Source organism: Nicotiana tabacum, chromosome 11, assembly GCF_000715075.1.
Source record: "Nicotiana tabacum cultivar K326 chromosome 11, ASM71507v2, whole genome shotgun sequence".
NCBI lineage: Eukaryota > Viridiplantae > Streptophyta > Magnoliopsida > Solanales > Solanaceae > Nicotiana > Nicotiana tabacum.
The window spans coordinates 181,591,525-181,617,983 of NC_134090.1; the positions used below are offsets into that span (position 1 = coordinate 181,591,525).

General features: G+C 38.8%; 2 protein-coding genes across 7 annotated transcripts; one reads left to right on the top strand and one right to left on the bottom strand.

Moving 5' to 3' along the window:
* Positions 1–4,418: 4,418 nt before the first annotated feature.
* Positions 4,419–10,840, top strand: LOC107794187 (putative threonine aspartase). 6 transcript variants are annotated; one of them, XM_075225835.1, is made up of 8 exons: positions 4,419–4,570; positions 5,885–6,011; positions 6,765–6,913; positions 8,862–9,025; positions 9,251–9,371; positions 9,478–9,582; positions 9,987–10,062; positions 10,397–10,840. In XM_075225835.1, the coding sequence occupies exons 1-7, from the start codon at positions 4,451–4,453 to the stop codon at positions 10,047–10,049; spliced, it is 849 nt and encodes a 282-aa protein (XP_075081936.1). In that variant the 5' UTR covers positions 4,419–4,450; the 3' UTR covers positions 10,050–10,062; positions 10,397–10,840. The 6 variants fall into 6 exon arrangements, with proteins under 6 accessions (XP_075081936.1, XP_075081935.1, XP_075081937.1 ...); XM_075225834.1 differs by lacking the exon at positions 9,987–10,062 and having other exon boundaries at positions 4,429–4,570; XM_075225836.1 differs by lacking the exons at positions 4,419–4,570; positions 9,987–10,062 and adding an exon at positions 5,130–5,296.
* A 16-nt stretch (positions 10,841–10,856) lies between these two features.
* LOC107794185 (kiwellin-1-like) lies at positions 10,857–12,562 on the bottom strand. Its single transcript, XM_016616653.2, has one exon. It carries the CDS (start codon positions 11,571–11,573, stop codon positions 10,995–10,997), a length of 579 nt encoding a protein of 192 aa, XP_016472139.1. The 5' UTR covers positions 11,574–12,562; the 3' UTR covers positions 10,857–10,994.
* Positions 12,563–26,459: the final 13,897 nt, after the last annotated feature.

Consider the following 26,459-nt stretch of genomic DNA (forward strand, 5'->3'; position numbering starts at 1 on the left):
CTTCCAAAACACCTTCATTGGGTGGGAAGCACTATTTTGTAACCTTTGTTGATGATTTTTCCCGAAGAGCGTGGATGTATACAATGAAGAGCAAAAATGAAGTGTTGGGAATTTTTCTCAAATGGAAGACGATGGTGGAGAATCAAACAGGCAGGAGGATCAAGTGTATTCGCACAGACAATGAAGGTGAATACAAAAATGATCATTTCAATAAGGTCTGTGAAAATGATGGCATCGTCCGACACTTCACTGTCAGACATACACCACAACAGAATGGAGTGGCAGAACGTATGAACCGGACTTTACTGGAGAAGGTACGGTGTATGTTGTCCAATGCTGGCTTGGGCAAAGAATTTTGGGCTGAGGCAGTTACATATGCATGCCACCTCATTAATCGCATACCATCTGCTGCTGTTGATGGCAAGACACCATTTGAAAAATGGTATGGAAAAACTGCTGTAGATTATGACTCTTTGCACGTGTTTGGCTCAACTGCATATTATCATGTGACAGAGTCAAAATTGGATCCAAGGGCAAAGAAGGCTATTTTTATGGGAATTACTTCTGGAGTCAAAGGATATCGCTTATGGTGTCCTATGACAAAGAAAGTAATATTCAGCAGGGATGTTACCTTTGATGAATATGCTATGGTAAATAAGGTAACAGAAGATACCAAGCAAAAATGAAGGTGCTTCTAAGCAGGTGGAGTTTGAGGGACAATTTATTTTTCCTACACAAGAAGCAGAGGAGGAAACAAATGAAGATTACCCTCTGGAAGGAGAGTCAGTAAAGGAGATTCCAACTCAGGAACCTCAACAACAACTTGAATCAATAGCAACCAGCAGGCCAAAAAGAACAATAACGAAACATGTTCGTCTCATAGAGACGGTTGCTTGTGCAACCTCAATTATAGCTGATGATGTTCCTACCACTTATAAAGACGCAGTCCAAAGTTCAGAAGAAGATAAGTGGAGGATTGCCATGAATGATGAAATACAGTCTCTTCATCAGAATCATACATGGAGATTGGCCAATCTCCCGAAGGGAAAGAAAGCAATTGGGTGCAAATGGGTATTTGCAAAGAAGGAATGATTTCCTAACCAAGTAGATGTTCGCTACAAAGCAAGATTGGTGGCCAAAGGATATGCTCAAAAGAAGGGAATTGATTACAATAAAGTGTTTTCCCCAGTTATAAAACATTCCTCCATTACAATTATGTTGGCTTTGGTAGCACAATTGGATTTGGAACTAGTTCAGATGGATGTAAAAACTGCATTTTTACATGGAAACTTGGAGGAGGAAATCTACATGACTCAGCTAGAAGGATTCAAAGTTGCTGGAAAAGAAAATATGATGTGCAAACTTGAAAAATCGTTGTACGGATTGAAACAATCTTCTAGACAATGGTACAAGCGATTTGACGAGTTTATGTTGCGGCAAGGGTACAAGAGAAGCAAATACGATCATTGTGTGTATTTGCACAAGCTTAAAGATGGTTCCTTTGTATATCTTCTCCTATATGTTGATGATATGTTGATAGCTTCCAAGAATTCGGAAGATTGATAAGTTGAAGATTCAACTGAAGAAGGAGTTCGAGATGAAGGATTTGGGTGAGGCAAAGAAAATTCTTGGCATGGAGATAATAAGAGATAAACGTTCAAAGAAACTCTGTTTATCTCAGAAAGAATATTTGAAAAGAGTACTACAACGTTTTGGCATAGATGAAAAGACTAAGCCAGTTAGTACTCCACTTGCTCCCCATTTTAAGCTAAGTACTACTATGTCGCCAAAGGATGAAGCTGAACGAGAGTATATGTCAAATGTACCATACGCAAATGCTGTTGGTAGCTTGATGTATGCAATGGTCTGTACGAGACCTGACATTTCACAAGTTGTTGGAGTTATTAGCAGATACATGCATAATCCAGGAAAGGAGCATTGGCAAGCTGTGAAGTGGATTCTACGGTATATTCACAATACTGTAGATGTTGGGTTAGTTTTTGAGCAGGAAGACAATCAGTCTGTAGTTGGATATTGTGACTCAGATTTTGCGGGTGATCTGGACAAACGAAGATCAACTACTGGTTATGTGTTTAGTTTTGCAAAGGCACCAGTTAGTTGGAAGTTTACTTTACAGTCAACAGTTGCTTTGTCTACAACAGAGGCAGAATATATGGCTATTACAGAGGCTGTGAAGGAAGCAATTTGGCTTCAGGGATTGGTAAAGGAGCTTGGTGTTGAACAAAAAAGTATCACAATCTTTTGTGATAGTCAAAGTGCTATTCAATTGGTGAAGAACCAAGTTTATCATGCAAGGACGAAGCACATTGATGTTCGGTATCATTTCATACGAGAAATTATAGAAGAAGATGGAGTCACAATGAAGAAAATTCATACTACGGAGAATCCTGCTGATATGCTGACAAAAGTGGTGACTGCGGTCAAGTTTCAACATTGTTTGGATTTGATCAACATTGTTGAACACTGAAGATTGAAGATGAAGACATAACCAAAATTTGTTATTGAGAGAAAATTGAAGATGTGGAACTTTGCCAAGGTGGAGATTTGTTGTATGCCAAAACTCCCACATCGGTGGAAGACCAAATTGGTTGGGATTTTTTCCCTATAAAAGGAGGCCTAATGTTTAGGATTTAAACACACCTCTCATTTGCCTTCTTATCTTCTTAAGGCATTTGTATCTTCTCTCTTTAGTATTATTTCACTTGTATTTTTGGAGTGGAATAAAATATTGGTTGTGTCCGAGGAGTAGGCAAAATTGGCCGAACCTCGTAAATTTTGGCGTTCCTTTTATTGTTATTTTATTGTTTTATTTATTATTTGGTGGCTGTCATAATTTTTGGTATAGTAGTTGTGACTTATTCACACTATATACATTTGACTTCCGCAACACTTAGTAGAGGCTTTCTCAAATATTTTCAAAAATACATGCTATGTGAGATTTGAACCTTTGACCTCTTAGAGCAAAAAAAGTCATATAAAATTTGTGTTGAGTGATGTCATTTTTTTGTACTTGGTCATTTTCACATAGTATTAATACATATTTAGTAAAAAAATCCGACGAAGCGGTATCGTGTGATACACACTTTATTGAACTTGCATCCGCCCCTGCTTAGTGAGATCTATATGTTCCGATTAACCATATCACCCGTTCCTGTTTTACAAACAGTTGGCTGTCCCCACCCGAGAACGTATAGCAATGAGTGACAAGCAGTTGGCTATCCCCATACTTAGTGATGTGTTGTTTTTGAGAGAATACTATAAATATACAAAACTCAGGTGTAGAATGCAGTTTAAGGATAAAACATGATGGAAAGAATAGACAGAAGTCCTTATTATACATGCCATAAGTCGCAAATGCAACAAATGCAATTTATTACGTTAAATTGCACTTGCCTAATGCGATTTATAAGTCACATGCAATAAACTTGTGTTTGCTAATAGAAACGTCTAAGTTTTTCCTATTTTAGATTCCTGTTTGGATTCTTATTCATTACATATAAATTTTCTTATCAAAATTTTAGCTTTCATTTGTGATTCTGCAATAGATAATGAAATTAAAGAAAGTTCCTCCTAATGCAGCGCAAATGAGTTATTCTTCAATGTATCACATATTTATTAACGGTCTAAAAAATCCAACAAGTACTATTGAGTATACATATACAGTATGAATTTTTATATTTATGAAAAGAAAATCGATAATCATTAATCATCCAAGGGGTTAACTTCCAAGGAAAAACCATTTTTCGTAAAGTCAGTCCCTAACGGAGAATTATAAATGAAAAGTTAAATTTTAAAAAAGAAAATTTTATGTAATTACAAGAAGTCTAAAACGGGATATTGAGAATGGAGAAACGGAGACATAAATGGAATTAGACAAATGTGGCTTATAAATCGTATAAATCACGCGCCGACACTCTGGGAAATAAATTCAGAAAAAAGAGAAATGGCCAGTGAGGTTGCTGATCAGACCCTCTCAGCTCCGACATTCTTCGTGGCCGTACACGTCGGCGCGTGTTTTCTCTGTGTTAATGATCTGTTATAAGTCAGCAGAATTAATGCAGTTTTTTTTTTTATTTGAAAGGACAACTCTATATTCTTTTTATATGTTGAGGTGCATGGTATAAAATGGTCTGTAATATTCTTATTAATTGTGTACTTAAAAATTCTTGCTAATTGTGAAATAATTGAAAAGCTCAATAATTATGAAAACTTCTTTATTTCATGTAATGTGGATACTTATATAATTAGCTCTTTTCACTGGAAATCTGAGATCCTAGATCTTGGTGAACGGCTTAATAAGTTTTTGTCTAGCAGAGAGCAACCTTTACACCACATGGCCAACCATAATTTTTTTTTTTTTTTGTTGTTGTAGTTTTAACTACTCCTTTGTTCCATCTATGTCAGGTAATTGACTAATCATGGAGTTAGGATGTCCGCTTTTTTGATAACGGAAAATCCTCGAGGGCCAGTTGGAACGTGGTTCGAAACTCGGTGGAGAATGGGGCAACCCCTTAAACTTTCTCACTTAAATACTAGATTTTTGTGTGTGGTAAGGTTCGAATCGTGCCGTGCACCTAAACCACATCATGAATTGCGCTCTTATCATTGAACCAAGCCCAAGGGCTATGGAGTTAATATGTTAGATTTGACTTAAATGTTAGTGTATTAGTTATAATAAAAGAAATATCATGGTTGGAAAATTAGGTTGATAGAGAAACATCACATCGAAGTTTAAACTTCGATGTTAGAAGTGTACCCATATTGGTAGGGAAGTGGGTTGTCGCCTCATGAGTTAGCTTGTGGAGTTGAGTTAGGGCAAGGTCCATTTTCTTAACATGGTATCAGAGCCAAATCCCATTCTTCTTGTTGTATTTTCCAATGTGCACAGGTTGGACCCCGATATTATGTTGTCAAAGCTCTAATTGTCCAGGTCTTGGCTTGTCCGCGAGGGGGGCGGGGGTCGTTTTTGTTGTTGAGTCAGGTCCATTGTTTATTTTCTTAAGAGAGTAGTTTAATGAATCTGAATTCCGGAAATTTTTTAAAGTTGTATAGAAATGGATTGGTGTTGAACTTTTTGGGGCGTCCTATAATCGAAAGATGTCATATAAATTACGATGAAGGGAGCATTTATGTCTATTTTTGGTGGCACCACATCTCTTTACGGGTTTGTCTCTGGTGTTTAACCTTTTCCACCCAATTCTAACATCAGGAGTTTCTCCTCTTTAGGAGGAATTAAACAATCTTCATCACATGTGCAGCCAGAATGCTGGATGATGTATGTACCACACATGTTTCACATTATATTAGTCGTTTTGTATGGATGTCATCAGTTATTGTCAGATGGTGTGTCAAGTCAGAAATTGCTTCTGTCCAGTTACTGCTATGTCAATAGTGAATGACACCCACCACCCATTCAGCATCATGTCATAATCAAAAGCAACAAGTTTCCACTATTCACATTAACTATTTGTGGAGCTAATTGGTTATCCACCACATTCCACTTTCCTTCTTTCTTTTTTATCTATATTTTTAATCTTAATTGCCTCCTACTATGTTTTAGTTTTTCATGGTTAAAATTTTTCTTCAAATTTCAACTTCTAGGTTAAGGATAATTTCATTTTTAGGGTAAAATTGTTAATACACATTCTTCTGCTGTTGCTCCAAAATCGAGGTTGTCGATAACACTTTTTACCAGTGGGGAGACTCTATATCATTAGAGGGGAAGTGCTTAGCATTCTCTAAGCTATAAGGGAGGTCTCTTGAATTTTAATCACTTAAATGGGAGGTCTATGTGCTTAATCTAAATATTCATTTTTCCTGAACTTGATTTGAAGTGTACTATTTATTTGTCATATGGAAACAGTGGCTTGTGACTGGGAAGGCAAGTACCCAGTGGAAAAGATACAAAGCAATGCTTCATGATGCCAAAGTTGGTAATGATGCTCTTGACTTAAAGATGACACATCTTAAAGAGACTAATGCAATATCTGGTAAGTTGTAGCATATTGTTGTCCAAAATCTTTTGACTTTGATATGGCTACTTATTCTCTATGTTTTAGATTTTCCTTGGATTTCCTTAATACGTCTAATTATCGTGATGTGTGAAGGGATAGTGAGTGGATAAAAATTACTATTTCGAGTTCTCATGAACGGACATTACATATTATGAGGTCTCAAGTATCCCATTTTTGCATTTACTTAACATTAGACGTATCGTAAACCCCTCTAATAAGTTGTATCCTTAGTTGTTACTTTGTAGTATGTGCCCATAAAAGTTGTATATTCCAGTATATGAAACATTCCCTTGCTATACAATCTGTAGAGTCTAAAGCTTATGGGATCATCGAAGTATTGTGCTTTAGGCTGCTAGATGACTATACAATTTATATTCTCAAGTTGACTGAATTGACTGGAGACACTTGTCCTCTGATTGAGTATTTTTGTCATCAGAAGTGACACTGATCTTCTGCAGGCTACATAGATACTACAGGAGCATAATATATATGCATTTTAATGTAGTAGACAATTGCATAGTTACAAGGTATGACCAAATTCAATGCTCCCATATAATCACTATTTCCTTGTTGGCATATTCTACTTGGCCGGACCATCTTGTTTTCCAGTAATTTTTCATGTCATGAAATATTTTGTTTTTTTGGTTGATTCCCTCTCCCTCTCTGCCTCTCTCTGTGTGTGTGTGTGTGTGTGTCTATCTCATATATGTTTGCATTCTTTTTCACAAGTAGAGGGCCAACCATGTGATCAGTTGTGGGGAAATGGAGTTGGTGATGCGTTAGATGAAGACTTGATTTCGGACACAGTTGGCGTTATCTGTCTCGATTCAGAAGGACATATAGCTTGTGGAGCCTCTAGTGGTGGTATAGCATTGAAGGTGATGCTTCTAGAAATGACATGAACTTGTAGCTTTTGCAGTAATTGTTTTTCTGCCCAACTTCTGCATTTTCCTGGTATACTGATACGCTGTATGAGCATGTTTGAATTTATGCACTTCAAGGTTTCACGGTAGAAGGATTGTGACTGGTGCAGCTTCATCTGGGTGTTAGATACTTCAGTTGGGGTGTGTGTGTGTGTGTGTTTGGGGGGGGGTGTGTGTTCTGAATTTAGGCTTTAATTTTTATGTGATAGCCTTTGTGAATTTAAGATTATCTTAAGTTATTAGAGCCTTCATAATGCCGACTGTTGTTCAAACTGGAAAATAGAAAGTTCTCATTCTGTCGCACTATAAGTGGAAGGTCTTAATTGAACACAACCACAGTACTTGAACAAGGGAGTGTATTGGTCAATGTATATGCCTTTTGGGAAAGAACCAGTTATCCAAATTGATTTTCTTGGTAATTCTGTCTTATTTGTTGGTCAATATTTCAGGCAGTCTTCTCCTTCTGCTTCGCTTTAACGGGTCTCGTCTCTCTATAGTCATTATCGGAATTTCTGACGATTTTCATCAAAAGAAACCAATAAAATATTTGGTCAAATAATAACAATAGCATCTACTACGCCCCGACCTCAAACTAATTGGGGACGCACTATATGAATCTTCTATATCTATTCCGCTTTATTTGGGGAAATCTTGATCCGCAAAAGGTAAAACAATGAAGGAAGAAGAATACAACTTGCATTTGTTAATGGATAAGAGTTCATAGTGGTGGGTAGTGAGCACAGGGCCGTAAAGCTAAGTGATAACAACTCTGAGATCCTTGAGACCATTATGGGCTTTATGAGTGGTTAGTTATGCCTTTTGGCTTGACTAATGCACCCAGCAATTTTATGAGATTGATTAATCATGTTTTTAAGGATTTTCATGGAAAATTTGTGGTGGTTTATTTCGATGGTATCTTGATTTATTCTAAAAATTTTGATGAGCATGCGGAACACCTAAAGCAAATTTTTGAAGTTTTTAGAAACCAACACCTGTTTGCTAATCTTAAAACTTTTGTGCTGTTGGAACAAATATACATGTATTTGCCTATCTTCTGCTGCTTCTATTTAACTTCTCAGTATATCCTTTTTCTGCACTTTACTCTCCGGTCATACCTGACTGCTTGAAAGGCTTATTTTGTACTTTGACTTTATACAAGCACCATGTACAACAACCACAACAACGACCCAGTATAATCCCACAAGTGGGGTCTGGGGAGGGTAATATGTACGCAGACCTTACCACTACCCCGAAGGGTAGAGAGGCTGTTTCCAGGAGACCCTCGGCTCAAAAAAAACAACAGGAGCCAAATGAAATAAGACTTCGACATGCTTAATTAGTCAACTCAAACTTCTTTTCCATTTTTTCTTTTCCCCATTTTTATCGTAGGTGGAGAGGAAGGTGCAAAGACTCCTGACAAATGTATTAAGGGGTGCTCCCTTAATACGTATACGATTGCAGAAGAACAGAATAAAATTTTGCCATTTCACATTAAAGAAAAAACTAACCATCTTTTTTCATCTCACGAAGCAACCCAGATGCATATCTTCTCACAATTTGCAAGTAGTACTCAACAAGCACCATGTACGTGAAGATTAAAAACCATGAGATTATTGAAGTAATTAAAAGTTGTATCATGGTTTTGGTTTCTTCGAAGATGTCTGCTTCTGGTTGGCTTTGAATTTCTGTTTTTGAGCAGTATCCGTACAATCTACTCGGAGTGTAAAGTTTTCTTGATTTCAATGTCTATTATTTCCTTTAGCAAACTTAATTGCTGTGAAACTTTTCCTAGCTCTGATTTATTGTATTTGAAAGAGAAGAGGCCCTTTTCCATTATTTTCTTTATATTGAGCTGGTAAATTTTTTGGGTTGCTTATTTATTCAGCCGTTAAACTTCTAACAGGTAAGTGGGCGTGTGGGTCTAGCAGCAATGTATGGTTCCGGTTGTTGGGCATCGTCAATAGGGCCTTTTGGAGCTCCATTTATTGTGGGATGCTGTGTCAGTGGTGCTGGAGAGCATCTAATGAAAGGATTTGCTGCTCGGGAATGTTGTATTTCATCATCACTGTATGTTTGCCATGCATCTAAGATATTTTCTTTCCCACTTGTCCCCATTATTAGCTATGGCCAATATGATTGTTGAACTCCTTTAGCATTGAAGAAAATTTTGCCTGCAAGATTCGATGTATTTTACTGAACATTAGTGGTCATTGTTGAACTTGAACATGCACATATTAGGTTTCATCTCGCTTTTCGCGCTTGAATTTGATACTGGCCTGTTTCTTTCTGCAGGTCACAAGCTGGTCCATCTTCTGCCTGTAAAAAGGTTTTGCGAACTGTTCAAGAAAACAGCCAATGTGGTGCTGAAAGTAGTGCTGGATTCCTTCTAGTTCAAGCAGAGCCTTCAAGATTAGTAAGATCGTTCCTGTGTTTCTTTATCTTTCTAGTTTCCCCTGCTTCAATCTAAAGGAAAAAAAGATAAAGGAACTACACATTGGCTGGCGATCTGTTGTCCATAGGTTGCAGGTACTTTGGCTAAGCTGGAAACTGTTGAGATTGCAGCTGTTTACTCTTCCTCATCTTTTGGAATAGGTTATTTTGGCAGCTCTATGGATAGGCCTAAGGTATCATACATCTGCGTATTCTCACTTTTTATGCAAACATACACCATTTTTTTTGTGTTTAAAACCGATGGCCCGTAGTTAAATAATTGTTTCTAGGGAGAAAGGTAGGAGTAGCTAGTTTTGATGATATAGGCATAAAGATCGATTATATTGCTTTGATGACAATATGATAAATTTGGAGCTAGTTTTGATTATGGTCCAAGTTGATCACTGAAAATGATAATAGTTGTTTTGGATTTTTCTTTTTTTACTGTTTAATTGCTTTTATCTTATTTCTTATGGACAATACCGCTCGTTAGACAGATATCTGCTTGATTTTTGGAAACCACGAGGGATTAATTATTCATACGTAATGTTTTATTTCTACATTACTTTTGACTTTTGTTAAAATTCATTACTACCAGGAACAGCAGCCAACCGTCGAGCTTAATCAATTTGAACCCAGAAAACTCAGGCTCGAGCTTTAGACTTGGTGATGAGGTTCAAAGATGATATTCCTATCCTGCTCATGAAACACTATATCATACAGTGATCCTCTATAAAAAATCATTACTATTGGTTAACTAAAAGGAACCATCATCATATGAAGAAATAAAAGAAACTAAAAAGAATCATAGACATTGTTAAAATATAGCTTTGCTTTGCTATGTTGAGGAGAAGCTTTTCAAGTTTGCAGATCTTAGTCGTCTTCCCCTTTTTCTGTTCTATAATATACTATTTACGACCATTGTTGCTGCAAAAATGTCACTGATACATGTTTGTATTCAGCATGAGCTTCTACAATTAGTGTACTTCTAATTGTGATCTCCTACAGGTTTCAGTACTTAGGAGTAAAAAGCAGCAAAGTAAAACTGGAATCAATGAGTTTGCAGCAAGAGTTAATCTTGTGACCAAGAAATGATAGTGTTGCAGCAGGAGTGCTGGAGCGGCAATTGGAGAAATTACTTGCCATTTCAACGGTGTCATCATTTAAACTAGTTATATAATCAGCCAAATGCTGAAGATGGAGCAGAACACTCTATTTAAGTCTCAAGATATGGCTGACAACTAAACTGGTAGTTGAGGATTGTTATAGACGTAGTTGAACCAAAAGGAATCAGTGATTCAAATGAAACTAGTGCTAAGAGATTGCTGCAGACATGATGTAGTAGAACTGATTTTTGAATTATGGGAGAAAATGTATTGCTATTTCATAGGAATGTATGAATTATTATTTTTCATATGGAACCTATATATAATAGAGAATACCGTTACCTAATGTGAAGCAAAGAGTGGTATATTGTTTACTTGTATCATTACAGTTCTGTAAAATTAGTAATATAGTGATATAGCTTTTGAAGAAAGTTACAGAAACAGAAATATTCAAACGAGATTGATAACACATTGGAGTACAAACAAGAAGTTTAATTAGCCTATTCATCAGACCAAGTTATATCCAACTCCCCCCATTCGTTCATAGGCACATGTAAATCTCTCCAAACTGCTTGTGAAGCTATAACAAGGTTATTAGGACAAGGTGGTTGATAATCATGTTTCTCATCACAACCCATGGTTGAGTCACACTCATCCACAACCATGGCTTTTACACTTATTCCATTATTAGCATTTATTGTAATGTTACTAAGGCACCTTCCTCCTCCATTGTACCAACCAGTGGAAAGAGCTACAACATGTGTATGATCAGAATGATACTTGTTATCACATTTTGATGGTCCATATCCATCTCCACCCTTTTCAAAACTATCCAATGTGAGAACTGCCTTGGTACTCTTCTTAGAAACTGGGGGTGAACATTTGTAAGTAGTATAGACTTTGCCTTTGATGCAACATATGTCATCATCTTCAATGTTACAGTGCCCCGTCGGCGGCTTTTTCGCCTTTATCTTGCTGCTAGGATTGCAGGTTGGCAATCTTGCATCTGTGGGACAAGAAAGAGTAGCTAGAACGAGTAACACAATAAGAGATGTAGTACCAAATCTAAAATTCTTCATGATCTCTCTCTCTATTCTTAGTTATAAAATCTTTGGTTTCTGAATAATGGAGAGCTAGCTGGTTAGTCTATATAATTAATGTTTGGTCAGATAAAACTCCAAGGTTGTGTTCATCAAATTCCAATATCCTCTAAGTTTTTCGTACGTTAAAAAAATGGCCCGTCTAGATTGTAACTTCTCTTGAGCTGCCGTACACAGATTCCTATAGGCATGTATTTTCTCATGACAAAAAGACAACATATAATTTGATTCGAAAACAAATTAGGAACCAAAAATGGTCTCCATCAGCTTAACGAAGATGTCATGGCATTTAGCGACTGTTGTCTTCTGCCGTCCGCCATAGGACTTGTACATTGAACGCCTACTCTATCACAATGCTCTCTTGAAACAAAATTATTTCTAAAACTTGGAATCTCAATCCTAGGTCCTTTAATTTGGTTATATTTTACAGTTCCTAGACGTGTGTAATATAAAGGGGAAAAGGAGAAAGGGAGAGAATAGAGTGAAAAAGGACAGTCGCCACCAATAATATTGTTGTAGGTTGCCGTCCCTAAGTAGCGACCTGCATAAGATCTATTTTGTGGCCGTATTTATTTACTTTTTATGGCAAGCTTAGTCGCTAAACTCTAATAATAACAATGCGACGGGGAGGATGCACATTTCCAAGCCTTGCAGAAATTTTTTACAAAAATTATATGTAAAATAAAAAAAAAGGTCTCCATTAGCCAACGTATTTTCTATGATAAAATTAACACTGTAGTAAAATGACAACGGGGAAATTACAATAATACTGCTATAATATTATTTGTAAGCAAATACGCGAATTGACTTGAGTCGTGTTGAGCACTATCCTAAGAAACTATTTAAGCAGTGTGAAATGTCTCTCCAAGATTAAAAAAACTTACCTCTATTTTAGAAGATACATGAATCAACAAAATATTAAATTACAAGCCCAACTATTTAAAAAAGAGGAACAAAAGAAAATAGACTACTGAATTTTGAGAAAGAAAGACAACAAAATAAGCTAGTGAAGAATGAAAAACCAAGGAAAGTTGCTGATGATTTTGCCTAAGTTGATTGCGTATTTATAGGCTTTAAAAGAGATTTGAAGCATGATAAGTGTATGACACTTGTCTTGAATTTTCCATGCAATTGCCACTTTTCATACTTTTTTTGTCACTTATCATAGGCTTCTAGAATGGCTAAGACATTTGTCATTTAGGCTTTGAAATATAGCCACAAATACTTCATAGAATAATCTGCTTTCAACAACTCACTTTAGCATTTGTTATTGCTAGAGAACTTTAGGAAATCAGGTTTTTCGGTGTTTCTATGGCGACTAAAGCAGTCGCCACCAATAGTAGTGCCATATAGCCGCATTTCCGATTAGCGACGTACACAAAATCTATTTTGTCGCGCACTTTTCACCTTTTGTGGCGATTTTAATCTCCACAAAAGCTAATAAAAGCCTTGGCACAATTTTCCAATCCTAACGGAACTGCTAAATTTCGTCCGAATGTCACAACATACCATTCGGATAACACACCGGTGGTTGCACTCTCAACGGGTTGGTTCAGTGGCGAAAAGAGGTGTATGAAGAATATTACAATCTTTGGCAACAGAAAGCAAACGGATGCTATGGTTGTCAGATCTTCTTTTTACACCCTGAAGGGGATATAAAAGAGTTTTTCCAATTTAAGTGATATTATTTGAAATGAAATTATTTTATTTAATTTCTCAGAGTCGCAACTTGAAATATTTTAATTGGTGTCCCAAGTTACCAGTTTATTTTAAATCCCAAATCGAGGAAAATTTCGACTTTCCTTTTGAAGTCTGCGAACTAGAAATTCTGAATAAGGAATTCTGTTAACCCGGGGAAGGTGTTAGGCTTCTCCGGATTCCGTGGTTCTAGCACGGTCGCTTAAACTATTATAATTGGCCTATTATCTGATTTCAATACATGTTTTAACCTATGATGTATTCTCAAACTATTAAACCGCTTTTAATTATTTTTAGGAAGATTCAACGTTATTTAAAACACGCCTTGAACCACGCCACATGAAATGCACCCGCGATCCACGACATGTTTTATTTAACGTTGTTGAGAATTGGAGTTGAGTCACATGAAATGCACACCCGAGTTTAAGGAAATTAATTTAAATAGCGTCCCTAAAGGAACTACACACTTTCAAGTTAATGACAAGGTTTGAGAGGGCCATGGAAAATTCAACTAATGACACACCTCGATTTCTAAAGGGTTAAACTTAATTAAGTGAGGGCCATGATTTTTTGGGATTTTATTCGGCATGGCACACCTCGAATTATTCTATTAAAAGGGTTTCTAAATTTAGTTTCGAGAGCCATAAATTATATATTGGGCTAATATGGCACACCTCAAACTAATTAATTAAAGACTAAGAGCATATGAATTTTACTTTTAAGTGAATGGTTTAAACTAACTTAATCATTAACAAACTAGCATTAAAAGAAGTCGGGTATTCAATTATTTGGAAAGCCTAAACCTGCGGTAGGCCCAAGTGCCATTTGTGAAATTACATGGCAAAACCAAAAGAGAGCCCAAATCGAGAGCAGAATTGACAAGAGCATTTTGGTCTAAATGGGCTAAGACAATGGCCTAGCTGTGAGGCTTTTTGCAAGAGTCTGCACTGAAACAGTCACAAAAATCTCTGAAGATTCATCTAATTTTCAATAAAATCACGCAGGGAAATGAAATAAACACGCTTAAACTGAAACGCCTAGCCTAAGCCATGGGCTATTCTTCTTAGGCCTATGTTTGGCCTCATTCGAGGCCCATCGGCCACATTACCTCATACCAACCCAAATTTGCTTTACACATTTTAACACAAACTGAAACCCAATATGAATACCATGCTGCAATGTTCAGCCTTATTACAACTCAACATAATTGATCTCTACTATCAAAACGTAATGGAGTTCAGTTTTTATTCAAAAAACACTTAACATGATTTCAAAAGATATGCACATACTTAATGATATAGATTCAACTGAAAGTTTTCAACAACGACCCATAGCCTTTAAGTTCATTCATCTTTAAAGGAGAAAACTCGAAACAGACTAAATCATTTGTGAAGAATAACCTGAAATTGAATATCACTAAGAATGCAACATCTTACTCAAAAGAAAACCTAAAATGGTATTAACTATCTCACATTGAGCTCATGCATGACAATACAACTATCCAAAATTCAGGAGAAAGGATTCAAAACAAGCTGATATTACAAGCACAAATAAGAGTCCAAATACAACCCTCAACATAAGTCTCAAATGTTCATGGCATAACATCACTTTTTAGCATGCTAAAACAGAAGAAATGAATTAACAAGTTGAATGAAAAAACAAGAGAAAGCATTGAGTTCGAGTAAATGTGGAGATCTTCATTTCTTCAAGCCAAACGAGTCATTCTTACATGTTCAGAATCAGAGATATGTACCTGAGTACAACAAATAAATAACACAACAGCCTGAGTTTATGAAGAAACAGTAGTAGTAACTCAACAAGAGGGGAAGCAACAACAGTAACTCCAGCAAAACCAAACAGCAACAAACCAAACTTTTAAACCATTTTGAACCCAGAATAAACAACCATTATTGAGGAAAGTTCGACTATGGAAATTTGAGAAAGAAATAGGAAACCAGAACCAGATTCTTCACCAAAATTGTAAGGAATTTTCATAACTTTGGACTCAGCCGTTTCTAATAATTTTCAGTGTTCTTAGTCTCCAAAATCTGAATTGATTAAGAAGTAAGAGCCTTTTATAGATATCAACTAGGGCAGCAGAAATGAGTCAAGTTATTTTTCACTTACCCTTTTCAAATTTTTATTTTTGCTATTGAATCCTTAATTAAAAAATCTGGTTTCTAAAACAGTCCCAAACCCACCTTCCTAGAAATTTCCTAAGTCAGCTATTGAAGATTCTCCTACTTAAAATCCCCAAACTAACCTTGTAAACCCTGTTAATTACCCTTAAGACCTCATGGGTCAAATTGACCCAACCAAACAAAACAGACCTAGGCTTGCAAAGACCCAGGCCAATCCCTTCTTTTGGGCCTTTGATTCACAGAGCCTCAATTCAATCAAAAGCCAAGCTCATAAAATTAATGAGCTAACCGGAATTGCCCAAAAGAAAATCAGAAAACCTTTGAAATGAAACCAAAACAAAAAAAAGGAAAAGGAACTAATTAAGAACCAAAACAGAACAACTAAACTTGCTATTAATCTAATCATGCAACAAAACACCGATTAAAAATGAAAACATAATAAATACAAAGAAAAGAAGAGACAGAAAGAGATGAAGATGAGAACTAAAAATGAAAAAATGAAGAAAAGAAAAGCAAACATAAAAAGAAAAAGTACCTAAGAGGACGTTTGGACAGTGGAGGTCGAAAATCTCTTCAACACCTTCAATTTTAGCCGATATTGACATTAATGGGAACACACGAATAACATCAATTTCCACCCTAATCCTTCAGTGAAATTTGACGATTTGGGAGTTTTGGGAATTTAGGGTTTCAAACTTTGATTCAAGATTTGAAGGGCTCTGTGATGATTTTAAGGAAAAAGGTATTGGTTTTGGTATGAGGGGTCAAAGGGGATGCTAGGGTGTGAATTTTGGAACGGATTGGAGTGGTGTAGGGCTGCACCGCCACCAGAGAAGGTGAAGCATTTTGGGGCAGCGCTCTAGGGTTCTTGAGGGAGATGAGAGACAGGAGTAGTACGATATACTAGGTTAATGGGGGGTTTCAGACACTCTTAAAGGGAATGGGGAAATAACTTGGGGCCGTTGGATCAGATGGAATGGAGGGCACAGATTGGATCTAGATAATTGCCCCTCTTTTCTCGGAGACACGAAGGATTTTCGGGCAAAGATAAAATGAGCAATTATGAGGGATTTTTGCCCATTTGAAACCCCATGATAAGCATTTTGAAAAAGTGTGACCGAACCTTACTTCAGAGGTTGCCTACATATCCTTGGCTATAAAGGAATCAGGTTAGTGTAGTTCTGGAAGTTTCGGTAGCTGGGACTACCTGGAAGCTGTGATTTCACTGTTGTTGCTGCTGCTACTGCTTGCTGAACTCCTTATTACACCAAAAATGGAATAAAAAAGAAAAGCTAAACTATCTAAGCCTATCAATTACGAGTTACAAGATTCCTATCTATAAATCTCTTGAAGCTTGATCTTGAGTCTTGGCTGGTTCTTGCTGCAGACTCCGATCTGAATCTTGATGCTCATCAGCTGTAGGTGCTGGTTCCTTCTTCAGATTTTCGGATCAAGGCGAGACATGCGAAGCTTGTGACTCAATCATATCTTGAGCAGTACACATCCTTCTCCACTTCAGCACTTTGAGTTCATTTCTTTTTGCTCTTTTTCTTCTTTTCTTTATTTTGGATTGAGACTCATTCTTTTGGTCGTCTCGAACTCTGTGCCTCGAGGTCAAACCTGCACAGACACCAAAGCAAGAAAACAAACAAAATTTTCTACCCCAATTTTCACTAGGAAAATTTCGTGAGTTATTGTAACCAAAACCCTACACTATCACTCTACTGAAAGCAATAAAGTAAGGATCATGTGTCTCTAGGAGAAAGAGATTAGGAAGTGGAGCCTTATATCTATAAAAATTCAACTAGGGAGTGGATACCCTATGTTGGCGAAAAGCGACTAGGGGATGGAGACGCTATGTCTAAAAATAATCTCAACTAGAGATTGGAGACCCTATATTGGGAAAAGGCGCTAGGGTATGGAGACCCTATGTCTAAAAATAATCTCAACTAGGGATTGGAGACCCTATGTTGGCAAAACGTGACTAGGGGATGGAGACCCTATGTCTAAAAAATCTCAACTAGGGGTTGGAGGCCCTATGTTGGCAAAAGGCGACTAGGGGATGGAGACCCTATGTTTAAAAAATCTCAACTAGGGGTTGGAGACCCTATGTTGGCAAAAGTCAACTAGGATATGGAGACCCTATGTCTAAAAATCTCAACTAGGGGTTGGAGACCCTATGTTGGCAAAAAGGCGACTAGGGGGTGAAGATCTTATGTCTAAAAATCTCAACTAGGGATTGGAGACCCTATGTTGGCAAAAGGCGACTAGGGGATGGAGACCCTATGTTGACAAAAGGCGACTAGGGGATGGAGATCCTGTGTCTAAAATCTCAACTAGGGGTTGGAGACCCTATGTTGGTAAAAGGCGACTAGGGGATGGAGACCATATGTCTAAAAATTTCAACTAGGGGTTGGAGACCCTATGTTGGCAAAAGGCGACTAGGGGATGGAGACCCTATGTCTAAAAATCTCAACTAGGGGTTGGAGATCCTATGTTGGCAAAAGGCGACTAGGGGATGGAGACCCTATGTCCAAAAAATCTCAATATGTTGGCAAAAGGCGACTAGGGGATGGAGACCCTATGTCTAAAAAATCTCAACTAGGGGTTGGAGACCCTATGTTGGCAAAAGGTGACTAGGGCAAAAGACGACTAGGGGATGGAGACCTTATGTCTAAAAATCTCAACTAGGGGTTGGAGACCCTATGTTGGAAAAAGACGACTAGGGGATGAAGACCCTATGTCTAAAAAATCTCAACTACGGGATGAAGACCCTATGCCTAAAAAATCTCAACTAGGGGTTGGAGACCCTATGTTGGCAAAGGCGACTAGGTCATGGAGATCCTATGTCTAAAAATCTCAACTAGGGGTTGGAGACCCTATGTTGGCAAAATGCGACTAGGGGATGGAGATCCTATGTTTAAAAATAATCTCAACTAGGGGTTGGAGACCCTATGTTGGAAAAGCGTAAAAGATTGAGATTGGGGATTCTAAACTACCATTTTTGTTTGAATTTTATTCTTATTTCTTTTTTTCATCTTGTTTTCCTTTTTTTTATTTCATGGAATGAGTAAATACGGGAAAAAAAACTTGGAGAGGACTTCCCTTTTTATGGATTGTTGCTGCAAAGTTGTTTCTAGCACTTGCACATTTCTTTTTTCTCCTTTTTTTTGTTGCACCTGCTTCTAGCACGGTTGCTTTGGATTGCACCTGTTTCAAAATTTTCAAACAAAGAACAATTGTTAGTTTGAAACGGTGGTTGGTTTTGTGGCCTTGACTGTTTTTGATCACTTTATCTCGGCCCAACTCTTTTGGTGAAAACCTCTGTTGCTTGTTGGCTTTTCTAAAAACTGATCTTTCTTCTAAAACCGAGGAACTAAACTTTTCCAAAATTTCTCATGATGGTTCACCCGTATGGGGCTTTGGCCCTTTCAACTTATTCTGCCTCTATGGGCACTTGGCTTTGGATTTCTTTCGTTTTCAATAACTTTGATCTCGGAGCATCAGCCATCATGGCCAGTCAAGATCGACTTGATGCACCTGCTGAGGCTGGGTACTTTTCTTTGGACTTGGTTTTTATTACGTAGAACCCTATAAAACCAATCTTGTCACCTTTTCTTTGTATTAGCTTCGGAACAAAGTTAGACCAAAAGGGATTCAAAGAAAAGTAAACAAAGGACAAGAATTTGAATTTAAGGAGAAGTGTCCCTTTCGGGGGAGGAAAGAAGGACTTATCTGGAGTGCATGCAGACTTCAATAGACATGACATGCTTCTTGGACTGGATACTCGATCTGCAAAACTATCCAACTTCTCATAAACCCATTGTGATCCATGTTTTAAAAATCGAGAAACCTTTACAAGACCCTTTTAGTACCAATGGTGGTGAAGGTTTTCTTCTTTTCGATCAACGGTGTCCTTTGCGGGTTTTCGCCATCATTTCTCTTCTCACCGTTGCCTTATAGTGCTCTTTACGAGTTTTCACTAACAAGACTCTCTCATTTTTCAGTTTCTCTGCTCACCATTGCCTCACGGTGCCCGTAGGTTTTCACCAATAAGACTCTCTCATTTTATTTTTCCCATCTTGATTGCATCGGATCCAAACAACTGCGTTCTCCGATTTTGAACACCTTTCCCCGATTGATCGGAAGGACTTGAACAAGATTTGGGTAAAAAAACTTGGGTCGAATTACAACTTTGGAACCGTTCAGGCGGGATCATCGCCGAACCATTATAACATCTTCCCCAGTTTCACTTTCTGGGGAAATTAGATTTTGTTTTGGTATGACTGAACCCCAGAGAGAGGCTGCCTACATATCCTTTTGGAATCAAGTGGAACGTAGTTCAGGGCAACATTTTGTTTTGTTGTTTTTTAGACATCTTCAAGTTCCAAAGAGGGTAATGAAAGGAAGGTAACCGACTCAAAGGGTTACCAAAGGATTGTAGTGTTTGTGGTAGTGAGAATGAAAGCCTTCGTCATCCCAATAGGGTAATGATGTTGCTGCAGAAGTATTAAACATAGTACCATTTGATTGCGTCTGTATTTACAACTGTTTCAAAGTCATTTCTTTCAATGTATCCCAGATATAATGCCCCCTTTGGCAATAATTTTCTAATAACGTATGGGCCTTTCCAGTTAGGAGAAAACTTTCCTTTTGCTTCCTGATGATGGGGAAGAATACGCCTTAAAACGAGTTGCCCCACTTCAAAATTTTTAGGCCGCACTTTCTTGTTGTAGGCACGGGCCATTCTTTGTTGATACAACTGCCCGTGGCAGACTGCGGCCATTTGCTTTTCATCGATTAGGGTTAACTGTTCTAGGCGGGTTTTGACCCACTCACTGTCTTCAATTTCAGCTTCAACAATGATCCTAAGAGAAGGGATTTCAACTTTTGCGGGTATTACAACTTAAGTGCCATAAACCAAAAGATACGGGGTGCTCCGACTGATGTGCGCACAGTAGTGCGATATCCCAACAGTGCAAACAACAACTTTTCATGCCACTACCTGGAACTTTGAATCATCTTTCTCAAAATCTTTTTGATGTTCTTGTTTGCTGCTTCGACGGCACCATTGGCTTTGGGCCGATAAGGAGTAGAATTTTGATGCGTGATCTTAAACTGCTCACATATCTCCCTCATCAAGTGACTATTCAAGTTTGCAAAATTATCTGTAATAATAGTTGTAGGGATACCGAACGACATATGAGATTGGAGTGCACGAAGTCTACCACAACTTTCTTGGTGAAAGATTTGAGAGTAATTGCTTCAACCCACTTTGTGAAGTAGTCGATAACGACCAATATGAATCTATGCCCATTTGAAGCTTTTGGCTCTATCGGCCCAATGACGTCCATACCCCAGGCAACAAATGGCCAAGGTGCTGACATGGGATGCAGTTCTATAGGTGGTGCATGAATTACATCACCGTGCACCTGACACTGATGACATTTTCGGACGAAACTGAAACAGTCTTTTTCCATAGTCATCCAGTAATAGCCTGCTCGGAGGATTTTCTTTGCCAAAACATACCTGTTCATGTGGGGTCCACACACTCCTGCGTGCACTTCATACATGATTCTTCTGGCCTCTTCGGCATCAATACATCTTAACAAGTTGAGATCCGGAGTCCTTTTGTACAAGATATCACCGCTCAAGAAGAAACCGCTTGCGAGCTGTCTAATAGTTCTCTTTTGGTCTCCACTGGCTTGCTCAGGGTATTCTTTAGTTTTCAGAAATCTTTTGATATCATGATACCATGGCTGAATATTTGGTTCTACCTCAACCGTATCGCAGTAACCATGCCTTTCTCAGATTTGGATTTCTAAGGGATCAATGTGGGCATTGCCTGGGTATGGCAACATTTAGGCCAAAGTAGCAAGTGCATCGGCCAATTCATTGTGACAACGAGGGATGTACCTGAACTCTATTGACTTGAATCATCTGCTAAGATCTTCCACATGTTACCTCTAAGGAATAATTTTGACATCTCGAGTTTCCCATTCTCCTTGAGCTTGTCGGATAATCAGATTAGAATCTCCCTTGATCAACAATTCTTCGACATCTTGGTCGATTATCATGTTCATACCCATAATGCAGGCTTCATACTCGACAGTGTTGTTTGTACAGAAAAACCAGAGCCGGGTTGTGGCTCGATAATGCTGACCAGTGGGTGAGATCAAGATTGCCCCAATTCCAACACCTTTTGCGTTCACAGCTCTATCAAAGAACATTTTCCAAGCATTGGTATCTTCTAATGTTATCTCAACTAAATTTACTTCTTCATCTGGGAAGTAGGTGCTCAAAGGCTGGTATTCATCGTCAACAGGGTTTTCAGCCAAGTGATCTGCTAAAGCCTGGGCTTTCATTACCGTGCGGGTGATGTAGACTATGTCAAATTCGGTGAGCAGGATCTGCCATTTTGCTAACCTCCATGTGGACATTGGCTTCTGGAATATGTATTTCAGAGGATCCAACCTGGTAATGAGGTAGGTGGTATAGACCAACAAGTATTGCCTAAGCTTTTGAGCGACCCAAGTTAGGGCGCAACAAGTCCTTTCCAATAGGGTATATTTGGCTTCATAGCTTGTGAACTTTTTTTCTCAAATAGTAGATCACCTGCTCTCTTTTCCCAATCACATCATGTTGTCTGAGGACACATCCAAAAAAATTCTCTAAGATTGTCAAATATAGAAACAAAGGCCTCCCAGGTTCAGGTGGGACCAAGACTGGCGGGTTCGACAGATATTCTTTGATTTTGTCAAAGGCTTCTTGACACTCATCCGTCCATTTGACTGCTGCATCTTTCTTTAACAGCTTGAAAATGGGTTCACATGTGGAGGTCAGCTGAGCGATGAATCGGCTAATGTAGTTCAACCTTCCTAGCAGGCTCATAATCTCTTTCTTGGTTTTTAGAGGAGGCAAATCTCGAATAAACTTTATCTTGGTTGGGTCTAACTCGACGCCCCTCCGGCTGACTATGAATCCCAAGAGTTTTCCAGACGGAACCCCAAATGCACATTTGTCTGGACTTAGCTTCAAATCATATTTACACAGCCGCTCAAAGAATTTTCTCAAGTCCCGAACATGGTCGTCCTGGGTCCTGGATTTGATGATCACATCGTCCATATACACCTCAATTTCTTGGTGCATCATGTCATGAAAAATGGCAGTCATGGCCCTCATATAGGTTTCCCCGGCGTTCTTCAGACCAACAGGCATGACCCTGTAATAGTAGATGCCCCAGGGTGTGGTGAAAGCTGTCTTTTCTGCATCCTCTTCATCCATCAACACCTAGTGATATCCTACGTAACAATCTACGAAGGACTGTATTTCATGCTTGACGTAGTTATCAACAAGGATGTGGATATTCGGCAAATGGAAATTATCCTTGGGACTTGCTTTATTCAAATCTCTATAGTCCACACACACTCGAGTTTTCCCGTCCTTCTTTGGCACTGGAACTACATTGGCTAACCATGTGGTGTATCGAACCACTCGGATCACCCCCGCTTTCAACTGTTTTGTGACCTCTTCTTTAATCTTGTCACTGATATCAGTTTTGAACTTTCTTTACTTTTGCTGGACAAGGGGATAATCGGGGTAAGGTTGCAATTTGTGAACCACCAAATCGACACTTAGTCCTGGCATGTCATCGTTTGACCAAGCAAACACATCTTTGAATTCAAACAAAAGTTGGATCAATGCGTCCTGGGTTTTTTCATCCGTGTGAATGCTTATCTTGGTTTCTTTGACCTCTTTAGAACTACCCAAATTAACCGGCTCGGTATCATTTAAGTTCGGCTTAGGTTTATTCTCAAATTGTTCCAATTCTCAATTTATTTCCCTAAAAGCCTCTTCTTCATCATATTCCGGTTATTGGTTCATTATTTCACAATTAGACAGCGTGTTTGGATTTGGGCATGAAGTCCGCAAGCATGTCATGTTATTTAAAGCCGCATTATTAGAACTAAAAGAAGAAATAAGAGAGAAAAATAACAAAAATCAGAAATAATAAAGAGAGATGAACGATGAAATATTGATTTTATTTCATTGAATTTTGAAGATAACAAGGTTTACATTGGAAATTAAAGATAGGAAACTAAAGAAAACATTCGAGTTATACCCTGAAATAACTCGTGATGCAGAAAAAGTGGCAGGACTGGACTACCGGGACTCTCGCTTGATTGGGAACGGAGTAGCCTTCCAATTTTGCAGCTTGGCATTGGGTCTCATGTATAGCACCTCAACAGTGCTCGAGCCTTCTCCCGGCTAGACCATGTGGGTTTCATACAACATCTGCCTCATAGCCCCACAGATTTCTTCAATTTCCTCGGCCGTGAAGGCCTCATCTTCCTCTTCCTCATTGTACTTAGGCCTGACAAATGTTCTATAAAGATGCAGAACCGGCTGAGGCAAGACCCAACCATTATTCTTTCGTTTATCCTCCCATTTTTCAGCAGCTGGCGTGGGTTGGAAACCTACCCCAAAGAACTTCCCACTTGCATCCAGAGTGATAGGTTCGGTGATTCCTTGCAATGACGTCCCGATCCCCTTCCCAGGTTTGTAACCATGCCTGATCATTTCCTTGACAACCATAATTGATGCATTTGAGAGAAAAGGTTGAGGACAAGGGTTTCTTTCTTCACATTGGTCCGCGACCACAACCTCAAAAGCTTGATAGACTATATGTTCACTTTCTTCTCTAGCTTCAAGACATGGGACTGACGGGTCCCGGTAGATCGACTGCTCATCTTCTCCGTGAACTACAATCTCCTGATCTTCATGTTCAAATTTCACCATCTGGTGGAGAGTAGAAGGTACAGCCCCTGCTACATGAATCCAAGGCCTTCCCAAGAGGAAATTATAGGAAGTATCCATATCCAGGACTTGAAAAGTCACCTCGAAATCTACCAGACCAATAGTCAAGATCAGATCAATCTCACCTATGGTATCTCTTTTGATACCATCAAAGGCACGCACACAGACGTTGTTGGGCCTGATTCTCTCAGTACCAATTTCCATTCGTTGCATATTTGAGAGAGGGCAAATATCTACCCCAGAACCACCATCTAGCATGACCCTTTTCACATAATATCCCTCGCATTTAACTGTCAGATGAAGGGCTTTGTTGTGGGCGGCCCCTTCCGGGGGAAAATCATTCTTGCTGAAAGAGATTTGATTGACTACAAAAAACCTTTCCGCTATCCTCTCCAACTATTCCACAGTGGTTTCAATGAGTACATATGCTTCGTTGAGAGTTTTGATCAACACTTTTTGATGTTCAGTTGAATTCATCAGTAGAGACAACAAAGAGACTTGGGCAGGAGACTTCCGGAGTTGGTCAATTATCTTGTAGTCCACCATTTTCATTTTTTGAAAGAACTCTTCTGCTTCTTCAACACTCATTGGCTTCTTGAGTGGGAAACTCCTCTTCGTGGCATTATTCACTTCCTCCAGATTGAAGTATTTCTCAGCCGGGTCATTTTCCTTAACTTCTCCCGAGATCGCTTTACCTCTGTAAGTTACTACCGCTTTGTTGTAATTCCATGGAACGGTAGTGGGATCTGTCATGGGCCTTTGCGGTGTACGACCAATAACTACAGGCTCATTCAGCCTTGGTGAAATTACTGGCCCCCGCACCATATAGGTCCTTTTAGGCACATACATTTTAGATCCCTTGTTTAGTTCAAACCTTCTTGGAGGGATCAATGACATCTGTTCTTTGTTGCGGCCCCAGGGAACATAAAGAACAACATCTTTTGAGGGCGCTGCCCCAGATTTGGCTTTCTCTTTCTTTTCTGAATTCTGAGGGGTGGCTTTACTCTTCTTCTCCCCCTTGTCTTGTTTTGCGACAGCCCTTGGCTTCTTTTCCACATCGGCTATGGCAATGATGGCTTTTAGAGCTGGGTCAAACTCTCTATCTTCACAGATCATTCCAATAACCAGCCCATTGTTGTGAGCCGGTAATGGATTGTTGGTTACATTAGGAACGTCCTATTCCTTTAGCACTATTCACTTTTGTTCTATGAGATTTTCCACAACCCTCTTCAGGGTCCAACAGTCATCTGTATCATGCCCTTCCTCCCTCGAGTGGTAAGCACATCAAGTACCGGCTCTATAAGCGGGCGACGCTGTGTTCTGCCTGGTTTGGGGTACAGGCTACAACAAACCCATCTGGACAAGTTTGGAGAAAAGGCTGGAATATGACTCACCAATAGGTGTGAAGTTTGCCATCTTGGGTGGCTCCCAGGCATGGGCATTGTAAGGGAAGTTGTTCTATGGAGGTCAGGAATTATACTGAGCTTGGTGAGGAGGTTGATTTCTGGGAAATGGAGATCGGTTTTGATTAAATTGTTATTATATCCTAACGTAGGTTTGGGCATTCATTACTGCGTATAAATGAGGAACCATAGCGTAGGCCACATCCTGATGGGGATAATAATGTTGTGGGGTTTATTCAGGGAAATAAGGTCTGGGTGGACGGGGTTTTCTTACACTTGAAGTTGCCATTGCCGCTTCTTCCTTCTTCTTTCGGTTTGCTACACCTCCAGACCTGCCTTGAATTGCTTGGGAGGTAGCCCCTATAGCGGATTGACTCAAGATTCACCCTGTTTTTAACCCATTCTCAACCATTTCACCAATTTTGATGGCTTTGGCGAACAGTTTCCCCATCGCAGACATCATAATCTGATAATAATCAGCCTCTTGGGCTTGAAGAAAAACACTAACCATCTCTGTTTCGTCCATTAGAGGTTTGACTCTGGCCGCTTGTTCGCGCCATTTGACAGTATACCCTCAAAAGTTTTCCGAGGACTTCTTCTTTTGATTTGATAATGAATTCTTGTCAGGGGCAACATCGATGTTATATTGAAACTGCCTGACAAAGTCCCGAGCCAGGTCGTCCCAGATATGCCAACGAGATATATCCTGATCCATATACCATTCAGAAGCAATGCCGACCAAACTCTCTCCAAAGTAATCCATTAGAAGCTCCTCTTTTCTGCCTGCTCCCCACAATTGGTTACAA

Excerpts from the sequence above, each read along its gene's own strand:
- LOC107794187 (XM_075225834.1), top strand. The coding sequence starts at position 4,451 with ATGTCCGCTTTTTTGATAACGGAAAATCCTCGAGGGCCAGTTGGAACG. Across the intron at positions 4,571-5,884 it reads ATACTAGATTTTTGTGTGTG|TGGCTTGTGACTGGGAAGGC; the intron begins GTAAGGTTCGAA and ends ATATGGAAACAG. Across the intron at positions 9,026-9,250 it reads TGTTGTATTTCATCATCACT|GTCACAAGCTGGTCCATCTT; the intron begins GTATGTTTGCCA and ends TTCTTTCTGCAG.
- LOC107794185 (XM_016616653.2), bottom strand. The coding sequence starts at position 11,573 with ATGAAGAATTTTAGATTTGGTACTACATCTCTTATTGTGTTACTCGTT.